The 23,905-nt window shown below is 42.5% G+C and overlaps 1 protein-coding gene across 1 annotated transcript in view; it reads left to right on the top strand.

Annotated features, from left to right (window-relative positions):
- SLCO3A1 (solute carrier organic anion transporter family member 3A1) overlaps positions 1-23,905 on the top strand; it is a 260,725-nt gene that overhangs the window by 20,365 nt on the left and 216,455 nt on the right. The window contains exon 2 of the mRNA XM_075273273.1: positions 14,731-15,196. Coding sequence (XP_075129374.1) covers positions 14,731-15,196 — 466 coding nt within the window. The remainder of the gene's footprint in view (positions 1-14,730; positions 15,197-23,905) is intronic.

The raw sequence follows: 23,905 nt of genomic DNA, 5'->3' as shown, positions 1-23,905 counted from the left end.
AATAGTCCTTTAAGAAGAAAAGCAATGCATATTGTCTTATTGCTATAAATAGATATCACATGGGAACAGTTTTTGTTTGTCAGTACTATACGTCTGTTTGTTTGTGATTATACAAAAAGTGCAACGTAGACATCAGCAAATGTCGCCAAATGGAACGCCTTTTACATTGTCTGGTATTTTCACATTTCAATGACTCTTTAGACAGATGTCACGGTTATAGTGATGAGTTTTGCTTCACATTAGATGATGGTTACAAAAGCACTTCACAGCAGGAGACTCTTGTGGAAAGCGGAATGCTCTTATAGGGGCAATTGTCATTATTAGCACATAACCACACAGGCGCATGTAACAACGTGTCATGTAAAAACCATTACAAGTCTTCTTAAGGTCAACTTCATTTAGAAGATGTGATACAGAACAGCTGTTTCATTTCACATTGTTGTATGGTCTCATTACTGAAAGCTACATCTACTTGGAGAAGCCTTGCCAGTAAGTCCCCCCGAGGCCAGTAGAATTCTAGAATATTAATGTCTCATTGTTAGCTTAATACAAAGCAAACAAACATAAAACCACTGTCCTCATTTATAAAAGGTTGCCGAGTAATTTTACATTTTCCACTTCTTTTGAAATGTTTGCTATTAGGGGAAAGCTGAACTTTTTGACTGGGATTAGATGGGGCAGACACTGACAGATGGGTAGAGGGGTTATTTATCAAGCAAAATTTAGTAACTTACACCAAAAAATTGTCTAAGCCCTCCTTCACATAAGTGTTTGGATTCTGTTCGGGGAAGTCCACATGGGGACCCCCCAAATGGAATACCAAAGGTAAGTGCAAGCGCTGGTGCAGTAAAAGCACACGGACCCCATAGACTATAATGAGGTCCGTGTGCTTACCGTGAGATCTCTGCAGGGGTCTTGCGGACAGGAATGTAGTTCAAACCTCTACTTTCTTGTCCGCATGATTCGTGTGCCAAAAAATGTGCCAACATTTTTAAAGGCCAACTAATAAGTTATGCAATGTTAGACTGCTCAGTCTAAAAATAAGCCAGATTTTTGAAACATCAGACACTTTGACAAATCTGGCACAGTTTAGCATTGTCAGTCTAGACACTATTAGTAAATCTGCCTTGGGGAGTTTTTGTGAAAGCTGCCAAAATAAAAATTGCCAAAATGGGATGGATTTTGCAGTGGCTCACAGGCATGAATTTTCCTTGGGCTCCCACCACTTTCAACCTTTGCATTGTAATTGTTGAAAATTTGTGGGGTAAACCCATACAAAAAAATTTACCACGATTTTTTAATACAGCATATGGATCCTGCAGTGGGTTCAGGATCCTGCAGTGGGTTCAATCTGACACAGTAAGGGTGCATTCACACTATGGATACGGTGACTGATTCTGAACGTTAAAACATGTTCAGAATCAGCACGTATAAAGCAGATCCCATTCATTTCAATGGGAGCTGGCATACGTGCGCTCTCCATTGAAATGAATGGGCTGCTTTTTTCTCTACGAGCGCTCCCATTGAAGTGAATGGGAAGCGCTCGCGTGTATGGCTCGCCGTGTGAAGGGGCCCGGCGCTCGGCTCATTCCGAGCCGTACACGAGAGCGCTTCCCATTCACTTCAATGGGAGCGCTCGTAGAGAAAAAAAACAGCCCATTCATTTCAATGGGGAGCGCTCGTATGCCGGCTCCCGTTGAAATGAATGGGATCTGCTTTATACGCGCTGATTCTGAATGTGTTTTAACGTTCAGAATCAGGCAGCGTATCAGTAGTGTGAATTCACCCTAAGGCTGATTTCAGATGGGGTATTTTGCTCAGGACTTTGACGCGAAATCCGGTCATTTCTTTTTTCTAAGTGGTTTGTTCCCGCTCACAGAGAAAAGAAGCGATGTGCTCTTTCTTCAGGTGGATTCCGCAGCTGATTCAGCCATGGACGTCCACCTGAAGACACTCCCTCCCGACTAGGCCCATTCATCCGGACTGCATCGGCATCCAGTCACGGCTACCTGTTTTTTTGTTTTGGAATCTGAAGTGGCCTCTGCGTCAAATTCCGGACCAAAAAACTCTGATTGAACTGAGCCTAAAGGTCCTCAAGGGTTCTGCTTTAAGACAATCTACTTTGAAACTGGCTTGGAGCCCATAGCTTGCTTTTAGAAACATTTCTTATAAATGTATTAATCCCTCTTGTTGGACTTTATTATTGCCTTGGTTGTTTCTCTCAAGGGACATGTTTAACAAATCCATGTATAGAATAACTCAAAGAAGAGAGTCATTGCAATCATTTGAATTAATAGGAAACTGCATGGTAGATAAACTATATGGCCTAAACCATTGGGATAACTACACATAACACCTACAGGAGCTTCTTGACCTCCCGTTCTATATCCAGCTTCCACTAAAACTCTTCTGGGAAGGCTTTCTAGGACATATTGCAGTGTGTCTGTGGGAATTTTTGCCTAATCATCCAGAAAAGCATTTGTGAGATCAGACACTGATGATGGCCAAGAGGGCAGTCTCTGTTCTAGTTCATCCCCAAGTTGTTGAGGTCAGGGCATTTTATGTAGGCCAGTCCAGTTTTTTTCATACCAAACTCACCCAACCATGCCTTTGTAGACTTTGTTTTGTACCTTGAGACACAGTCATGCTGTCACAGAAAAGGGAATCTTCAATATGTCTGTTCACTGAAACCATAGGGCCTGGGCTAACCCCTGAAAAGCGGTCCCATAGCATTTTCCCTCCTCCACCAAACTTTACAGTTGTACTGGATTTCAGACACTTGCGAAAATAGGACTGACTGAAATACCTGAATTCAATGATTAAGAAGTGGGTCCCAATACTTTTTTTTCATGTTGGGTATCAATGGACCAGTAGCTTCCATATACTTATATATATTCACTGATGGTAGGGAAGGTACTATTCACACTGTCAGTGCATAAACCTTCATGTATTGGTCTTCTGGTCTTCCTTTCTGGTCAGTACGTTAGTATCAGCAAAGATTTTTTAGAATGCTAGAAAGATTGTACAAAACATGGCAGCCCTATGATCAAATCTGAAAAAAATATACATTTTCTGACTATTGCAGCAAACAAGACTGTCACTGTATTTGACATGGTAGAGCATGGCGGAAACACCATGCTTCCTGTGTGTATCACCTTATTAGATATGAAATGAATGGACTTTGATCTTGACTCATAGAGAACATGTTACTCCCACGTAGATAATGGAAATAAGCTCTTTTGTACTTTCTTGTCTATCTCATTTAGAATGTAATCCACTGTGCTAAATAGGGTCCAGTTATCTACATATAGCTGCTATGGTGACAGTGGCTGTCACTTGTCACCATAACATAGGGTACAATAAAATAGAAGAGTGTAAGAGCGCGGCCTCTGGCTTTGTAATGAACTGATCACCATAATGATAGCCACAGACCAGTAGATTTTTGCCTGGCAATTTTATTACTTCCCATTATTTCCAAGCCAGTCATATTGTAAATTAAAGTATAATAGTCACAATGTAAAATGCAATGTTTTATAGGTCTTACAAAAGGAGCAGCATATTATGGGGAAAGGTTTGTTCTTCTATTGGACAAAATGGCACAAACATATGGTGCTCTTTGGATAATAGGGCCATAGAAAGAATCCAGTTATATGTACACTGGATCTACTCATTGAATTGTGCCCTAGTGCCTCTGTCTTCAGTGATTGGCAGGCTGCTGGGTATCAAAGTGCCCAGCTCTGACATAATAGAATAGGCCCCAATGGCCAACCAAAAGATAACCCCATGTGGAGCCGACCTTGGCAACAACTATGTGCCATTAAGATCTATTTCTTATTGACTGATTTACAAGTAGCCTTTTACACCTCATCTCTATTTCCTATATGAGCGAAGATTAAAACATAATTTAAAGTAGTTAAGTACATGTTCAGGATACAGTAGATGGAGGGGACAATATCAGAAAGTGAGAGTTATCATGAGGGGACTTTTAAAAGTCATTTGTGCTGGAGTCTGTGTTGCCGTAATGTGTGCCATATATATCAAATGTTAAACAATGTTTGATAAATTCTGTGCATTTTTAAAGGGGTTTTCTAACTCCAAACTGATTTCTCATATTGATGAGCTATACACAGGAGAAATTAGGTCATCAGTATGTGATCTGTTGGGGTCCGTCACCTGAACCCCACACAAACCAGATGTTCTAGTAGCCTGCAATTGCCGGAAGCTACTAGTAGTCTGGCAGCAAGTGCAGCACCACTCCGATTTAAGTAACAGGAGCAGCACTATAATTTCCTGAAGCTACCACTATGCAGTGGACAGAGCTGCTGTGCTGCTCCAATTACTTGAGTAGAAGCGATTCTGCACGTGCTCCCCATCCACTAGCAGCTTCCAGCATCAGCTGATCTGTGCGGTGTTGGGCTCCAACAGATGACATACTGATGACCTATCCAATTTCAGACCGGAAGACCTATAGTCTAACATATTCTGAGATACTTTAGTTTTTACTCTACTATTTTTGTAACATTTTTTTTGTAGATTGTGAGCCCACATCGAGATCACAATGTACAATTTCCCCTGTCAGTATGTCTTTGGAATATGGGATGGAAATCCATGCAAATATGGGGAGAACATACAAACTCCTTGCAGATGTTTTTTTTGCCCTTGGTGGGATTTGAACACCAGGACCCCAACACTGCAAGGCTGCAGTGCTAACCACTGAGCCACCGTGTGGCCCCTATTTTTGTAACACTTTAAAAAGTTGCTTTTGATAAATCTGGCGTATATGAGGTAGACAGGTTAACCATAACCACTTTACCAGGTTTTTAAGGCAAGCTGGAAAACGCAGAGGGAGATGAACAAAACAAAAAAGAAGTAATACTACCCAGGGGCGGACATACTGCCTTTGCAGCAGGTGCAACTGCACAGGGGCCCTGAACCAGAAAGGGCCATACCAAGTAGACTCAATTTAGGGGAAGAAAAAAGCATATGTTTATTGGCTCATGTTCAATAGTTCAGATCATGTTGGACTGAAATATAGTGCAATGGCCAATAAAAGTACGCTTTTTCTTCAAGTACTGACCTGTTTTTTACATTTTATATAACATTTGTTTCATAAATAAATTTTTGTGCTATTTTTGCTCTCGATCTAATGCAATAGAAATCTGTAACTTGCTACACAGTGAACTCCTTATAATAATGGTGTAGTGCACAACGTTTGCTACATCTGTATGTTCTAATTTCTTGAAGAGGACAAGGGACCCATTTTACTGAAGTTGCACAGGGGGACCCTTAACTGTCTGTGTGTGCCCTTGATACTAACCAACCTGCAGTCCTCTGTTCTGGCATTGTGTACCCGTTCCATTGTGTGCCTGGTGGGATTGGAGTTTAAGTGGCTCAGGTGACCACTGCAGCCAATTATTGGTCACATGTTGGATACCACTCACATATTAGTGATTGTCTTCAGCATCACATGAGCTGCTTCATTTTTGGCATAGCCAGTGCAGACACAGAATGGAACAGGGATCCCAACACGGAGTAGGTAGGTATTGCTTTTATAATTTAATCTTCCCAGCAAAACCCCTCTCCCTTTGTTTTTAGTTTGCCTAGAAACTCCTTTAACTAAGTTACAATCTTGGAAAACCCTTGTAGGCTAAGGCCCCACGTAGCGAGGCGCAGCCAAAAATCACTACGGGAAAAACTGCGGTAGAAACGCATTGCAGTTTTTCCCAAATCGCTTTTCGCAGAAAGTCCACATAGTTTTCCTCTGCTGACTGTTAGCTTCAATTATTCCTATACGGAAGCCGCCAACGTTTCCATAGGTATAATTGACATGCTGCAATTTATAAAACAAATTTGGATATTCTTCGGCAATGTATGGATGGGATTTGCTAAAAAACAACTGTAAAACACCACTTGCGGCTTCATCCTTAATGGTGCACGGGGAGGACTGCCTATACTCCACCTACCCTACTTTTTATTTTGTTTTAGCTCAGGAATTGCACGCTTCATTGACTCATTGGGATTGCTAAACAGACCTGACGTGGAGCTTATATATATGTTCAGGCTCATATAATAGCAATTCTGCATCCTTATGGGTTCTATATACCTTCAATTCACATAAAAAGAAGATTCTCATTAGATATATTTGCTGGGACAACAGAAGAATCAGCATGCCACATATTATTATCCTAGTATAGTATAATATTTCTACGGTGTCGGCTGCTTCTTTCATTCTGCCTGGCTTCTGTAGTTGGTGCGGTTTACCTAGTCACTGCTCTGCCAGGATCACTGCTTCCTCTGCAGTGTGAAGACTCTAGTGTCCTTCATGCTGTGGCAGTGAAGTGTACATGATTCAGCACATTGTCCCAAGCTGGTGTCCCATAGTGAGCACTTGTTAAAACAAACCCTCTTTTCCTGTACCGTGTGCCGTGCCGAGCCCTCCCCAGTGTAACATAGTAATGAATGATGTGAGGATCGGGAGCACACAATCATTTTCACAGTAATACTGGCAAATAAACAAGAAGTGACAGGAGATTGATGCTGAGGTTTCGGAGCCCTGCTGAATTCTAATGTCCCCTTTTATCTGCCTTAATGAGTAGATTTCCGATCTATCACGGTTTACATCTGCTGGATATTTTATGCGCTCTGATCACTGGAAGCTTATTAAGCCATTTGCAGCAGTGCTGATGCTCTTTTCAGTACATTTTTTTTTTCTTGCAGTTTTAATGGGAATCTTACGGAGCTTTTTTTCTGCAGTATTTTTTTTTTTTTTTAGTTTATAATATACAGTGCATGGCGGATCCATTGACAATTATATTAATTGCTCTAGGACAGTGGTTCTTAACCAGGGTTCGATCGAACCCTAGGCCATATGCACAGTTCATTTTGTGTACCAGTAAAAAAACATATACCTATGTCTTGAATTTGGAAAAAAATCATATTTGATTTATCACTAAAGAAGGGTTCGGTGAATGTGCATATGAAACTGGTGGGTTCGGTACCTTAAACAAGGTTAAGAACCACTGGTCTAGGAATCTAACTAGTACTATACACCATAGAGTCTCAGGCTGCAGACTTCAGTGTCATGTGTATTATTTATGGGGCTGCTGATTGCCAGTAGCCCCATAGCAGTGAGTCAGTCATGCAAGAGCACTGGAGCTCCATTCACAAAGAAGGACCCTTATCCTTACTAGAGATGAGCGAACACTAAAATGTTCGAGGTTCGAAATTCGATTCGAACAGCCGCTCACTGTTCGAGTGTTCGAATGGGTTTCGAACCCCATTATAGTCTATGGGGAACATAAACTCGTTAAGGCGGAAACCCAAATTCGTGTCTGGAGGGTCACCAAGTCCACTATGACACCCCAGGAAATGATGCCAACACCTCTGGAATGACACTGGGACAGCAGGGGAAGCATGTCTGGGGGCATAAAAGTCACTTTATTTCATGGAAATCCCTGTCAGTTTGCGATTTTCGCAAGCTAACTTTTCCCCATAGAAATGCATTGGCCAGTGCTGATTGGCCAGAGTACGGAACTCGACCAATCAGCGCTGGCTCTGCTGGAGGAGGCGGAGTCTAAGATCGCTCCACACCAGTCTCCATTCAGGTCCGACCTTAGACTCCGCCTCCTCCGGCAGAGCCAGCGCTGATTGGCCGAAGGCTGGCCAATGCATTCCTATGCGAATGCAGAGACTTAGCAGTGCTGAGTCAGTTTTGCTCAACTACACATCTGATGCACACTCGGCACTGCTACATCAGATGTAGCAATCTGATGTAGCAGAGCCGAGGGTGCACTAGAACCCCTGTGCAAACTCAGTTCACGCTAATAGAATGCATTGGCCAGCGCTGATTGGCCAATGCATTCTATTAGCCCGATGAAGTAGAGCTGAATGTGTGTGCTAAGCACACTCATTCAGCACTGCTTCATCACGCCAATACAATGCATTAGCCAGTGCTGATTGGCCAGAGTACGGAATTCGGCCAATCAGCGCTGGCCAATGCATTCTATTAGCCCGATGAAGTAGAGCTGAATGTGTGTGCTAAGCACACACATTCAGCACTGCTTCATCACGCCAATACAATACATTAGCCAGTGCTGATTGGCCAGAGTACGGAATTCGGCCAATCAGCGCTGGCCAATGCATTCTATTAGCCCGATGAAGTAGAGCTGAATGTGTGTGCTAAGCACACACATTCAGCACTGCTTCATCACGCCAATACAATGCATTAGCCAGTGCTGATTGGCCAGAGTACGGAATTCGGCCAATCAGCGCTGGCCAATGCATTCTATTAGCCCGATGAAGTAGAGCTGAATGTGTGTGCTAAGCACACACATTCAGCACTGCTTCATCACGCCAATACAATGCATTAGCCAGTGCTGATTGGCCAGAGTACGGAATTCGGCCAATCAGCGCTGGCTCTGCTGGAGGAGGCGGAGTCTAAGGTCGGACCTGAATGGAGACTGGTGTGGAGCGATCTTAGACTCTGCCTCCTCCAGCAGAGCCAGCGCTGATTGGCCGAATTCCGTACTCTGGCCAATCAGCGCTGGCCAATGCATTCTATTAGCCCGATGAAGTAGAGCTGAATGTGTGTGCTAAGCAATACAACTTGAACCCTTGTGCACCCTCAGCTCTGCTACATCAGAGCCGAGGGTGCACTTGAACCCTTGTGCACACTCTGCTTCATCAAGCTAATAGAATGCATTGGCCAGCGCTGATTGGCCAATGTATTCTATTAGCCTGATGAAGTAGAGCTGAATGTGTGTGCTAAGCACACACATTCAGCACTGCTTCATCACGCCAATACAATGCATTAGCCAGTGCTGATTGGCCAGAGTACGGAATTCGGCCAATCAGCGCTGGCTCTGCTGGAGGAGGCGGAGTCTAAGATCGCTCCACACCAGTCTCCATTCAGGTCCGACCTTAGACTCCGCCTCCTCCAGCAGAGCCAGCGCTGATTGGCCGAATTCCGTACTCTGGCCAATCAGCACTGGCTAATGCATTGTATTGGCGTGATGAAGCAGTGCTGAATGTGTGTGCTTAGCACACACATTCAGCTCTACTTCATCAGGCTAATAGAATACATTGGCCAATCAGCGCTGGCCAATGCATTCTATTAGCTTGATGAAGCAGAGTGTGCACAAGGGTTCAAGCGCACCCTCGGCTCTGATGTAGCAGAGCTGAGGGTGCACAAGGGTTCAAGTGCACCCTCGGCTCTCCTACATCAGAGCCGAGGGTGCGCTTGAACCCTTGTGCAGCCTCGGCTCTGCTACATCAGAGCCGAGGGTGCGCTTGAACCCTTGTGCACACTCTGCTTCATCAAGCTAATAGAATGCATTGGCCAGCACTGATTGGCCAGAGTACGGAATTCGGCCAATCAGCGCTGGCCAATGCATCCCTATGGGAAAAAGTTTATCTCACAAAAATCACAATTACACACCCGATAGAGCCCCAAAAAGTTATTTTTAATAACATTCCCCCCTAAATAAAGGTTATCCCTAGCTATCCCTGCCTGTACAGCTATCCCTGTCTCATAGTCACAAAGTTCACATTCTCATATGACCCGGATTTGAAATCCACTATTCGTCTAAAATGGAGGTCACCTGATTTCGGCAGCCAATGACTTTTTCCAATTTTTTTCAATGCCCCCGGTGTCGTAGTTCCTGTCCCACCTCCCCTGCGCTGTTATTGGTGCAAAAAAGGCGCCAGGGAAGGTGGGAGGGGAATCGAATTTTGGCGCACTTTACCACGCGGTGTTCGATTCGATTCGAACATGGCGAACACCCTGATATCCGATCGAACATGTGTTCGATAGAACACTGTTCGCTCATCTCTAATCCTTACCTTTATCCTGTTGATAGGGGACAAATGTCCTTAATGGTGCAATCTGTTTAACCTGTGATGTATTGGATACACAGCCAGTTCCTCTTCTGTGTGTCCACATCAGACATTTTACAGACTTTTGTTTTATGACTGCAATAACAGGTGAAGTGAATAAAATTATATAGTCCCATCATAACCAGACTTGGTGAATCGAACTGCTGAAAGGTTATGGCTATCTATGGTAGGAAGGCCTCTGAACCCAAAGTGCATTACAGCTTACTGCATTTGGACCTTCTTAACTACAGACAAGTTGGAGTGTCCATCAGTGAGCAACAAAACTGGACCATAAAGCCGGAGAAGGTCATCTTCTCTGAAATAGAATGTATTTACATCATGTGGGAAGCCATGTTTGTTTGCATCACTCACCTGGGATAGAGATGACTCCAGAATTCACTTGTACAATACTACAATAAATATTAGTTGGTGATCTCAATAAAACTAAACTCAGGTGGTCTATCTGGGTAAGCAGGTAGATTTAATGGTATGGCTAATATTTGTCCTGTAACAATCTTGCCATATCTTTTTTCTTAGGCTCTGTTCACATGGGGAGCGGGTTGGCGGATTTTTGCCTGAGAGTGACGCAGGAAGCCGTGTCACTCTGTGGCCAAAATGCACTTGCCGTGACTGCCGAGGCTTCCCCCTCCGGAGTAGGCTCAAATGAATGTGCCTAGCCCGGAGGATGCTGCCGCGAGGTGGATACCAGGGCTGAATCAGCCGTGGAGTCCACCTCAAGAAAGGACAGCTCGTTTATGTAGCGTGGCGGTCTACATAGACCTCCATTGTGAGGGGCGGATTATGACGTGGATTCAGAGCCATAATCCGCCCCCTCTTGCCCCATGTGAACGAGGCCTTACAGTACAGAATGTATTTAAAAGACTTTTAAATAAAGTAAATGTAGCAATAACTCTTAGAAGCTTTATTAAAGAGGACCTTTCACCAATTTCAGCTCTTTACCCGGGGCACAGATCAGGAAAGCCGACAGTGTGCTGAATTCAGCGCATTGTCAGCTTTTCAGCAGTATATAGAACTGCTTGTGCCAAATATCGGTGAAAGGTCCTCTTTAAGATTACAGGAATGGATCTCCATTTATTTTCAGTCCTGGTAACATTTTACCTAAAGGTATATATTGAAAGAGGTTGCAAACACAAAACTTTCCATCCTGAGCAAATAAATTGTTTAATATGTACCAGGATGACAAGTGTGAGAGAAAGAAATTTTTTTTGAGAGAAGTCCTCAGTAGTTGATACCTTTCTTAATAGCTAACTTAAAAAGTTTTTTGATGACATATCGAGCTTTCGGGACTACTATAAAGGTCCCTTCATCAGGATGGTATAACAATTTCTGAAGTTAGGCATATATATATACACAGAGAAATGGAGTGTTAGATGCAAAATAGATGGAAAACAGAACATGTAAATAAACAGTTTTAAAAAACATATATATCAGTTCACAGGAAAGTTCTCTGGGTTTGTAGCTTCTTTGATTAGTGACGTGTTGTCTAGTGGTTGTAAAAGGCCATAAAACCCTGTGCCTGATTTAACCCCCTTTGGAGAGTGTTAAGGGTCACCATAAGTTTAAACTCCCATATGAGGCGATCTTTTCTGTTCTTAAAATTCCCTCTCAGTACCAGGATCTTCATATCCTGGGTCATATTATGATTTTCATTGCAGAAGTGTTTTGGCACAGGGAGGTCCAGTCTCTGTTCTCTAATCGTATGTCTGTGTGAGTTCATCCTCATCCTAAGTGACTGTCCTGTTTCACCTACATACAGGCCCTCAGGACACTTAGTACACAATATCAAATATACTACATTAGGTGTGCTGCAGGTGAAGTTACCTGGGATATTGTAGTGTCCATCAGAGTTCGGGATCTTTATTTTGTCCGTAGTCAGTATATGGGGGCAGGTTTTGCACCTCTTATTTCCACATGGAAATGTTCCTTTGTTAGTTGGAGGTGACAGTGAGCTGCTAATAATCATATTCCCGAGGTTTGGTGGCTGTCTGTAGCACACCACTAGACAACACGTCACTGATCAAAGAAGCTATAAACCCAGAGAACTTTCCTGTGAACTGATATATACGTTTTTTTAAACTGTTTATTTACATGTTCTGTTTTCCATCTATTTTGCATCTAACACTTCATTTCTCTGTATATATATGCCTACCTTCAGAAATTGTGTTATACCATCCTGATGAAGGGACCTTTATAGTAGTCCCGAAAGCTCGATATGTCATCAAAAAACTTTTTAAATTAGCCATTAAAAAAAGGTATCAACTACTGAGAAATTCTCTCAAAAAATTTCTTTCATTACATATCCCCTGGCTAACACGGTACAAGGATATTTTTTCTTTTACAAAGTGTGAGAGAGGTACATTCCAGCCAGGCACCTAAAGGGTGTATGGTAAAGATTCACACCAGGGAGGTCAGCTGATTAATCAGGCCCTAATAACAGTCTCAGTGTGAAGACTAGCAGGGTGGCACCACACTGACAGAGCTGATCTCTCCATACCAAACCTACAGAGTAGGTACTATGCCACCTGTTGTTGTTGCCAAGGTTGGAGACTGGTAGCCAGTCTCCTGTATAGTCAGGGAAAAGTGTTTCTATGTTTAAGTCAGTTCTCAGCTGAGAAGGGTTTTGTTTTTGTTGTTTGTGCCTTTGCAAAGGCAGTGTATGCACTACAAGTGAATAAAGCCTGAATCTGTGTGCAATCCAGTGTCTGTGTCCCTGTTTCCTGCACTGCTACAAGCATCTACCTGAGCGATTCCCCACACAAGACATAGCAGCTGTGGGCCCCATGTTGCAAATACAACAAAAAAATACTATGATTTACATTTCCTGCAAAGTGCATGGGATTCTGGATAATCCCAGCCACACATTGCAGAAAAAAATCTGCAGTGGAAATATCGTGATTTCAAAAACTGTTGTTGTCGTTTTTGTAAATCTCAGCACGTCAGTTATACCTATGGACATGTTAGTGTTTTCTGTATAGGTATAATGGAGGCATAATATCTGCAGAGGAAAACTCAGTGGATTTTCTGTGGAAAACAATCCAGGAAAAAATGCTCTGCATTGTCACCATGGTCTTTTCTACAGCAATTTTTGACTGCAGTTCGCTGCGTGGGGCCTTAGCCTAAAGGTGATGAGACATTATGGATCCGCCTGAGTTATGGTCCTAATAAATCATTTAATGTCATGTAGGGTGTGAAACAATTGTAGGAATTTTGTTTTCAGTTTATTAGCAAATTGATTGGAATATCCTTACTAATATTATAAATGTGAAAGTTTGTGTGTTTGGATGTTTGTTCCTCAATCACGGCCGAATGGATTACAGTGAGATTTCACACATACCTAGAATGGCGCCCGAAAGGAAACATAGGCACCTTACCATCCCCGTGGGTTCCCAGTTTTCCCAACTGCGAGCACCGAAAGCACGGTCGGCAGAGGCTGAAGGACCTGAGATGACGTCATCGCAGGCCTTCACGCTGAAATCCGATTGGAGGAAGCGATGGAGGGAGCGGAGCTGGAGAGACGCACGCCGGCCGCAAAGCCATCACGCTGGGCTCTGATTGAAGCGGTCGCAGAGGGGGGGACGGGAAGGTGGGGTTGCGTTTGGGAAGGGGAAAGGCCGGGGTTACGTTTCTGGGGAGGGAAATGGAAGGCCAGGGTCACGCGTGGTGGGAAGAGGAGGCAAAGGTCGCGGTGGCCGCAGAGCAATGGTGGGCGGACGGGACCGCGCTGCAGGTGTCAGTCAGGGCGGGAACGGGGCCGCGGACTAAGTCGCAGTTATTGTTAGTTACATTATATAATAACTTCTTATTGAATGGAATAGTATACTAGGTTTTAGTGTGAATGTACAGTATGCTATTGGACATGCACCTACCTTATTGCTGGAGTGTCTTTTGCTAATGTGCTGTTACTTGTAACTGGAGATGGCTGAACCTCTCAGGATTTGTTTTGTTTCGAGTTCATATCGAAAATTTGTGGAACGAACCACTCCTTAAATTGCCTTAAAACATAGTGTAGAATACCGTCAGGGCTTCTAGGAATCTAGCTATCCAATTTCTAAGGCAAACACAGCCAATGTCAGGATGAAGTGATATTATTATTCTCTGGAGGCCCAGGGGACGTGCAAACGAACAAACAAAAAAACAACTTTCCTTTATCTTTTTTGGGTCAATCGTGGCATCTGGTGCTCTCTCTCTCTCCACCTAATACGGGATGTCATGAACCCGGGTTCAGTCAATAATGACATGTGCTCTCTGAGCGTCACAACGCTCAATGGGCTCATGTGACAGCTGGTGGCCAAATCACAGGCCTCAGTAGTGACTCCAAATGCAGATCAGCAAGGAGGTGGAGAGAGAACATTGGGGACCATGAGGAGGCCCAAACAAGGTAATAAAAGGGAATTATGAATGTTTGAATGAGGTCTGAAGAGACCGTAGAGTGTTATGCCGCAGCCATCATAGTTCTCCTGAGACAATTCTCCATTGGTTTGTAATAAAAACAAATAAACAATTTGGAATATTTGAGTAGAACCCAGCCCAGTACGAGTCAGTTCACCCATCTCTACTTGTAACCACAGAGGGAACAGTCATATAGGAATGATAACAAAAGACATCTAGAGTGAAGATGGAAGGCAGAATGAAGGAGAATGAAACTATTGAGTAATTTTTAAATGTAAGTATTTGGATGACAAGTTGCAGATTCCTGTCTCCTATGCCATAGGGAAGTCAATGCTTAGGACCCAAACCACACAAATATGGTATTTAAAAACATTAGGTGGTTGTGTTTCATGATGAATGAAGAGCGTATTAAGGTGATATACTAACATGTTTCTCCTTTCTTTCTAGGTTAGTGTTCTGACAACTCTGGAACGAAGGTTTAACCTACAGAGTGCCGATGTAGGAGTGATCGCCAGCAGCTTTGAGATTGGGAACTTGGCTCTTATACTGTTTGTTAGTTACTTTGGAGCCAGGGGACATAGACCTCGCTTAATTGGATGTGGAGGAATAGTTATGGCCTTGGGGGCTTTCCTTTCCGCTTTGCCTGAATTTCTGACACACCAATACGAATATGAATCTGGTGAGATTCGATGGGGAGCAGAAGGAAGAGACTATTGCTCTGCTAATGGTACATCTAGCGAAGATGTCCCTGATCCGGATATAATATGCAGGAATACTGCTACTACCAACATGATGTACTTGCTTCTTATTGGAGCACAGGTCCTCCTTGGAATTGGTGCTACTCCTGTCCAGCCCCTCGGAGTATCATACATTGACGACCATGTGAGACGGAAAGATTCTTCCCTGTATATAGGTACAGTGAATCCATTCCATAGTATTCTTTAAAATTGTGTGTACACTTATGTGGAATTGTTTCATTTACACAAATGTGCTTCACAAACAAATTGCAGAGGGTATCAATGAATAATTTTGTAAAGCTTACTGGTAAGTTGAATAGCTTTTCCTCCCTACACATCGACGAGGGGTACTTCTTATATTACTTCTTATATTCAAATAAGAAATTGGAGTATGCCAACAACCTCAACATGTTTGACTATATTAAGAGTCAGAGATGTGTGAAAGAAAGATCAACACTACGTCAATGGTATTATCTGAATTGGTGGATTACACTTCATATTTAGTCTTTAGTTACAATGAAACTGTCAATAAATTCAAAAAAAGTGCTGCAATATGTGACTACTCTACAGGTCATCTACAATTAAAATGTACAGTTAAAGTTTCAGTTTTACATTCATAAAATGAAACATATAGGGAGAAAAATGTCATAGCTAGAGCGATTCCTGGCTAGGGTTCTCTAGTAGCCGGAAACATCAGATTTTTGATTCCTGCAGGACCGCACAACCATTGTGTATGGGGATGTTCCACCTATTCTCTGATGGCGGATAGCAGAGGAATGCAGGATCGGGGGCGAGCATGCATGTATAAGTGTGTGTCTGGGGTATAGAGGGGGTGTAACTAATAACCTTTGTATATAGTCAGTCTAAAGACAGTTTTTCACTAATCCAGTAAAGATACTGTAAGTAATATTACCATTGTAGTCATGAAATCTTATGAAATGTTATTTCATATCAAAAATGAAAATTGATGACCTGCTCATTTTTAACATGTTACCCTTGTAAGGATTTCTTATATGTATTAAAATGTAGCCCCCATTACCTGACCATGGATTATCTTGTTGTTGAGACTAAATGATCAGATTTACGTTTGATTCATGTCATGTAATACTTTCTTTTTTTCTTACAGTATAGTAGCTTGGATGTAGTCCTACTGATAGGAACAATTGATTTCGCTTTTCTGAAACTATATTATAGTATGGCAGTCAATTACTTTATAGCATCAGCAAACTTGGGATTTATTAATCTCCAGTCGAGATGGATCATTATTACTAGGACACCAGAGAAAGTTATTTACTGTACGTCCTATACAGGGTTATTGTATTCAATAATGTTTATTGTATATCAATTATCCGTCATAAGATTCATTATCAACATATACTACCAATACTTTTCAGTGCTGACTGGTGCAACGGATTTCTATTCTCTAATACTCTCCCGATACTACTTCTTCAGTCGCTTAGAAAATGTGTTGAGGACCGAAATACAGAAAAGTCACCAATGCTTTGGATGAAAGGTCTCAGCACTATTAATAACTAGAACCCCTTCAGCTCTGCTTAACCTTTCACTTCTATGCTTCTTTAGCTTAGAATAGCTAGGCATGGAATCCATTAATTTCAACCGAGCAGTGTCAGTAGTTGCCGTTGTAATGTCCTATAATAATAGCTATAAAGACACTATCTTGGAGGAATGCTGGATATCTTTAAAGAGAACTTGGCAAGTTGAAAAATGTGGTTTAATCTGTTATAGAGCAGGAGGACTTGAGCAGACTCAGAAAATAAAAAATGGTATAACACTACATTTTCGATTTCAATCCCTGCTTATTTTGGGCTTAGGAGTCTTTTTAGTTATTTGCAGTCTTTCAATTGTATATGCATATTTACATAAACGTCAATCATTGTGCAGAACCACCCACTGGACTCCTAAGCCCAGAACAAGTGGAGAGAAAAATGAAAAAGCATCACAGGAAAGTTAGATTTCACCAAGTTAGATATCAATCTGCTCATTTTCCCCTGCACTGTAACTTATAGCTCACAGATCAAACTGCATCTTCAATGTAACAGGTGTCTCTTAAAACTTCATACACACTGCAAAATTAAATATATGGGGCCAGGGTTTTTGTTCTATGGAGACTTGGGCACTTTGTTTGTTGCCTTTTGGTCCTTCTAGATGGTGCTATGTTAGGGGGCATTCACATGGAGTAAAGTGGCATTGATTGTGCCACAATAACTCGCAGCAGAATCAGCGCTGATAAAAAGACTCTTATTGACTTCAATGGGTTCCATTTTCTATGTGGAACACATTGAAATAAATGGGTTAAAAAGCCTCAAAATTGATTCCAATGGGTTCCGTGCAGATAACAGAACCCATTGAAATCAATGGGAGTCTTTTATCAGCGCTGATTCTGCCGCAAGTTATCATGGCAGAAACAGTGCAACACTCCGTGTGAATGCCCCCTTATAAAGATAATCTCATCAAAAGACATAAAAAAAAAAAACTTGTTGGAATTTGATGTTTCCTTCTAGATGTCTCTTTTTACATATGTGTCCAACTTTATCTCAGATTTACAGATTCCATTTTCTTATGAAACCAATTCAGTGGAATATTTTGACACGCTAGCAAAACCCTTGATGGGTTGCAATTCACAACACAACCTCTAGGTGGCTTCTCTTAAACATATAAAAGATAGACTTGAGAGGAAATATTGTGAAAACATGTTGGTTTAGAAAGCTGACCATCTCATGACACACATCTCAGCAGTGGCGTAACTAGGAATGGCGGGGCCCCGTGGCGAACTTTTGACATGGGGCCCCCCCGACACCGAAGATCTCGACCGAGTCCCTCCTACGCATTCCTGCGCGCTCTATTATGTTCCATAGTGGCCCCTGCACACAGTATTATGTCCCATAGTGGCCCCTGCACACAGTATTATGTCCCATAGTGGTCCCTGCACACAGTATTATGTCCCATAGTGGCCCCTGCACACAGTATTATACCCAATAGTGGCCACTGCACACAGTATTATGTCCCTTAGTGGCCCCTACAGGACTAAATACTGTCACGTCACCCGCTGACCGCTATACCAGGACAAATTGTGGATAAAAAATCTGGTCATGTGCATTACAATTTAGTAACTCCATGTGCCTCATATTAATAGCAGTTAACCCCATCATCTCCCTCACATTAACCCCTGTGTGCCTCACCATAAGAGTTACTGATATGTGAGAGACATGGAGGTAATAATAAAGTATCTTCATTATTATTACCCCCATATGTCTCACATATCAGTAACTCTTATGGTGAGGCACACAGGGGTTAATGTGAGGTAGATGATGGGGTTAACTGCTATTAATATGAGGCACATGGAGTTACTAAAACACAAGTAATCACCCCATATGCCTGACATTAATAAGTAACCCCAGTACGTACCTGTGTAGCTTTAGTTTCATTTTCCTTCTTCCTTTCTTCCTCCAGTGCAGGACGGCAGGAGCTCGGCAGGGATAAGCCCCGCCTCCTCCTCTCATTGGTGGGCAGAGGACAGCAGAGAAAGGGAGGGGGGAGAGAGGGAGAGCGTCCTGAAGCGCTGACAGGAGCCAGAGCTGCAGCTCCTGTGTCTCAGCCGTTGCTGCAGCTTCGGGGCCCCCTGTTGGTGGAAAGTATTCCACCAACAGGGGGCCCCGATCATTATACTCGGGGGTCCGAAAAGACTTCCGAGAATAATGATAGCAGCGGTAGCAGCTGTCACCGGACCCCTGATGTCCCGGGCCCTGTGGCAGCTGCTACCGCTGCTATGGTGGTAATTACGCCACTGCATCTCAGGATATATTGAGCCAAGAGGCAAGGTCATCTGTACACTTGACTGATATATCTCTTTTAGATATTGGCCAATGTGTTGATTCTTCTTGGCAATAAAAAGCTGGAATAGCTGATAAGTGAGTAGCTAGACCCAGTCCGCTGATGTATTGCAAGGATAAAGAAGCATTATTGCAATTGATTTATTTCTTTGGGTATTTATAAGGCATGCTGCTGTTCTCTGTACTAAGTGCAGAATAAGAGCCATTTCCATCATTTGGAATTATTAATAAGAATTGTTCCCCATAGAATGAAACAATTAATATAACCGGGAAAGCTTTTTGTAATGCAGCAGGCGGCTGAACACAAAATAATGTCCAATTTGAAGATGAGCTTTTTTTTTTTTCCAGTTGTTGCCGTTACTTGTTAAATTACAAAAGCAGAACATGAAGTTGAATCTTAATCAGTTCCAAGATTGTTCAGATTATGCCGTCAGCTGCAGGATTTAGATTTTCTTGTTCTTATTTATTTATTTCTCCCTTTAGCGCAGGAAGAATATAAAAGCTGATGCTCGCTCTCTACCAGAAAACACCGTTTTTTTGCAGCGTTAGGCAATTTCTTCCAATTAGTCAGCTTGTACTACTACAACAAGCCCTTGCAAATTAAAAGTAATATCATTATGAGGTTGTATCTACATATTTACTTTGCAAATAGCCTTGGAGTGTTTCTGATTATGTTGACACAAAAATAATGTCATTTCTTCAATGTGCTATTGAGGTGTTAGGTTACATAAAGAACACAGTTATGGGAATTTATTAAGACTGGTGCATAGTGCGCCGGTCTTAGTATGGAGAGCGCTGGCACATGTGTCTGAATTCATAAGCGGCTCCATCCTGTTAATAATTTTAGTGCACTGCAGGGGTCCTGCACACGAGAATTGAAATCTAAGCTAGCAAGGGACGTAAATTTCAGGTATAATTAACTTCTGTTTTCTGGCGTGAGCTATAGTAAATCTCTGACATCATAGGCCTGATTTGAATCCCACCATGCTCTGTACAATTTTCTCAAAGGTTGTAAGCAGATCAGCCATGTGCAACTTTTGCACCATAAACTGGTATGGGAAGATTAATAATTTCCCTTCAGTGTTACAGAGGACAATATGTATACATGCTATATATGGCGTAATAAGATGATGCAAGCAGTAGCTTTATGAAAACTACACTATAGCATACTGAAAGACATTCTACATACAGGTGTAGAAAAAGCTAACATGGCTCATAATGCAATAATAACACTGTGGTACACAGTGTTAACTTGATTCTTTTAGTGGGTTTTCAGTGACAAAACCTATCATGCTGCAGAATGTCAAGTTAAACGGTGCTACATCTTTATGTGTATCCTCTGACAACTTTGGCTATTTTGCACTACTATGTAGTATGTTCAGTCTATGTGCTGGAGAATGCTCCCATTGTATGTACACTATCCATTGACTTGCCCAGCATGAGCGCTACAGCATTCTTTGGGACTCACAGAAGTACAATGGATAAATAAACAGAATACCCACTTAATGTATAAAGATGAATTTACTCAGATGTAGACTAGCTGTTACTTTTCCTAATCTTCACAACTTCCAACACTCCAATCTTCAAGTCATGGTTCAAAGGGACAGGCTATGGTAACCAAGCTAGATCTCTTAGCTGCTGGAAACTCGCCCTTGGACACTTCCTTTGATGTGGAGGATGGTTAATCTGTACGTAGTGTGAGAAGGTGACAGGCAGAGTGCTGGAGTCCCAGTATATCAACCCCAGGTTTCTGACCTATGTGTGGTCCAGGGCAGATCTTGAGTAGGCCTCAGCCCAGGTTTGGGTCCTGGGCTCGTTACTAAGCCATAAAGTCTGCAGAGCCTGCACTTCAGGGCAGCTTCGGGAAGTGAGAGGAGGCGTCTGGGTCTGTCCTGAGATACTGAGAGTCTGGTGAGACTGTACTTTGTTCGTGTGGTTGATAGTAAGCCACATGTATGGTTAGTTCTTTGCTGTTTAGTTAATACTCGGACAAACAGGGTTTTGTTTGACTTTTTTTGCCTGAAGTTAAGGCTGTATTTTATTTTTCTTATTCTGTGCCTGACATGAAGGTTTATTTTTTTTGCTGTTTTTCCAAATAAACCTGTTTGCACCAGACATTGTGTCCCTGAATCTGACTGATTTGGGGCCGCACCATTACTTCTACTGAGCTACCTTCCCCACAGTAGCCAAACAATTCTATCTAAGTTACTATCCCACACTGCACACTTTCTATCAGTTCCCTCAGGCTCTATGTGGCTGTGCCACCACTTACACTACCCGGGACCAATCCTCTTCCTTCTATTGTTAGCGAAGGGTGCCCTTCTCCCTTTGTGTGTTCAGGTCTTACTGGTCTTCAGGTCAAGCCAGGGTCTGTATCCTTGCTTGGCATGTAGTAGTGCCACTGTTATGGCCCATAATGCAGTTCATCTTACAGAACTCAGGGTGCCATGTCTCCTTTACTAGAGCCTCTATCTAAGCCACTCCCTACTGCAGCCAGTAGGTAAAAGACACACCAGAAGGTACTTATGATGCAGAGGCGACAGTACTGGGGTTTAGACAACACACACTGACGGAAAGATAAATCATAGTGACTAAGAGAACAGCGTAGGCCCTCTTAAAGGTGCCTGCTCCACAGCAGAAACTACTGCTGCTACAATGGTTGTGTCACCAAGCAGAGTCATAACTTGAAATTCCAGGGCCCCAATGCAAAATCTGTAATGGGGCCTTTCCTACACTGAGCCATATACATACCTCGCAACTTTTGAAGAACCGAAAGAGGGTCAAAATGTGTGGCGCGCATAGCACGCCGCTGCAATTTTAGCCCCGCCCACTTTTGTGTTGACTCCGCCCATTCTCATTAATTTTTCATGTGCCCGCACACAGTATAATCCTCCTACAGTCACCCGTAAATTATATGTCCCCCCTCTATCTCTCCCCCAGTTTCATATGCACCCTTTATCTGCCCCCAGTTTCATGTCCCCCTTCCATCTCTGCCCCCAGTTTCATGTCCCCCCCATCTCTGCCCCCAGATTCATGTCCCCTCCATCTCTGCCCCCAGATTCATGTCCCCACATCTCTGCCCCCAGATTCATGTCCTCTGGACGCAGATCTGAGTTGAAATCGGGACATACCTCCCTCCAACCGGGACCGCGGGACACGTCACCCAAATCGTGAATGTCCCGCGGAAATCGGGACGGTTGGGAGGTATGCATATAGGATAGTGTTATATGTTATGTGGAACCTTTGAGCCCCCCTTGGAGTTCAGGACCCGATGGCGACTGCTGCCTCTGCACTCACTTTAGTTATGCTCCTGTCACAAAGGTTACTTATAAGTGCATATCAGTTGCAGAGCATAAACCATACAGCACATTGTTTGGGCAGCCCATTCATAATACAGGTCATAATAATTCTCTGCTAAGATCGGGATAAGCTGATATTAATTGGGAGATACTTTGTAAGTATTGGGCACCCACAAGGACACTGCAGGTAAAATGCAGCATTTCACTGTACTCTTCAAAATTAGATACTGTCTATAGCTTTCGATGGATTGCTGGGGTCCTCTAGAGCAAAAATTATGTGACACCCATTCCGGTAAATAATGGGAGTCCATAGTGAGAGATCCATCTGCATCTGTCTATGGGTGGGTTCACCACATTTTTACAATATCGTTCCTGTCTGGGGAAAAAAAAAGCTATGGCAAAGAAAGCCATTTTACATAGACTTCTATGATAAACAAAAAAACTGACACAAAATATTAGCATGCCGCACATTTCTGTCATACACAAAATGTATAGTAACAACCTCTGCGAATGTCTGTGCATTATAGAGAAAAAAGAAAAACACCTTCCTGGTCTATGTGCATTGCTCACTATAAAAGCTGCATTATATCCCTTTCATCATGAGAATTGCTGAACACATTAAAAAAGTGTGAACTACGGGCATGTATTAGAAATAACACGGTCACAAGGGAGGCTGCCTCATTATTCTTGTCTGTAGATGGGCAATGTGACATGAAATTGCATATAGCTCTGCAACGATCTTCTGATATATTCTTCTTTGCATGGTTGGTTGCACTGATGATAGCTATAACTTAATAGGTAAGAAAAGGCTGAAATGCAGTATCCTGACACAATGATACTTCTTAAACACCCCGCTGGCATCAACAGCAGAATGCTCAGAATCACTTATACCCAATGGTTGACCTTCATTAGGGACGACATAAAAGTTCATCTACACATCGGGTCTTGTAAAGTGACAGCATACTGTGCAAATATAAAGAATATCACTGTATAATGGTCTAATGCTATACTGATGGATTGATCTTCCTGTACCCTACAGACCTGTCCCTTATGTAACAGAAGCAGGGTTGCTAGTATGTAGTTATATGTTACTGAAGCAGACATTAGACTTCCATTGACATTCCACCTTTTATAGTCTGATTTTTCTTTTATACCACTCAGATTTTTTTTCTTATGAAGATTACTAACGATAAAGGTAAATATCTAACATGTCCATAAAACCTGGACTGTCGGCCCACACACTGATCCATGTAATACACAGTCGTGTGTGGGCTGATTGAAATGAATGGGTCAGTGTCCTATCAGGGAAGAACCCCGAATGCACACTGACCTAGCCCATGGTCGTCTGCCAGGAACCTAACTCATAGTGGTTTTTCCCACACCACTTTTTCACTGCGGCCTGCTATGTTTGGCCTTTGCTTTAAAATATCTCTCTAGCAATTTATTACAATTCAGAAACTAACGTGTAACTTTGCTACATCTGTGGTTTTTCATGGCAGTTGGGTGGCCCCTGGATATACAATATTTGCACTTTTATTACTCGACCTCTGTCAGGAGCTAATAGTAGGCCAGTTTTAAACTGACAAGTACAATACATTGCAGTACAGAAATATTGCAGTGTATGACACCAGCAATCCACAAATTAAGTCCCTTAGTAGGACTAAAAAAATTGCTGGAAAAAAATCTTAATAAGGTTGTTAAAATATTTTAAAAAACATTGAAATGCTTAATTATA

The sequence above is a fragment of the Leptodactylus fuscus genome, chromosome 5 (genome assembly GCF_031893055.1).
Source record: "Leptodactylus fuscus isolate aLepFus1 chromosome 5, aLepFus1.hap2, whole genome shotgun sequence".
Lineage (NCBI taxonomy): Eukaryota > Metazoa > Chordata > Amphibia > Anura > Leptodactylidae > Leptodactylus > Leptodactylus fuscus.
This window is presented reverse-complemented; position numbering and strand designations above follow the sequence as displayed.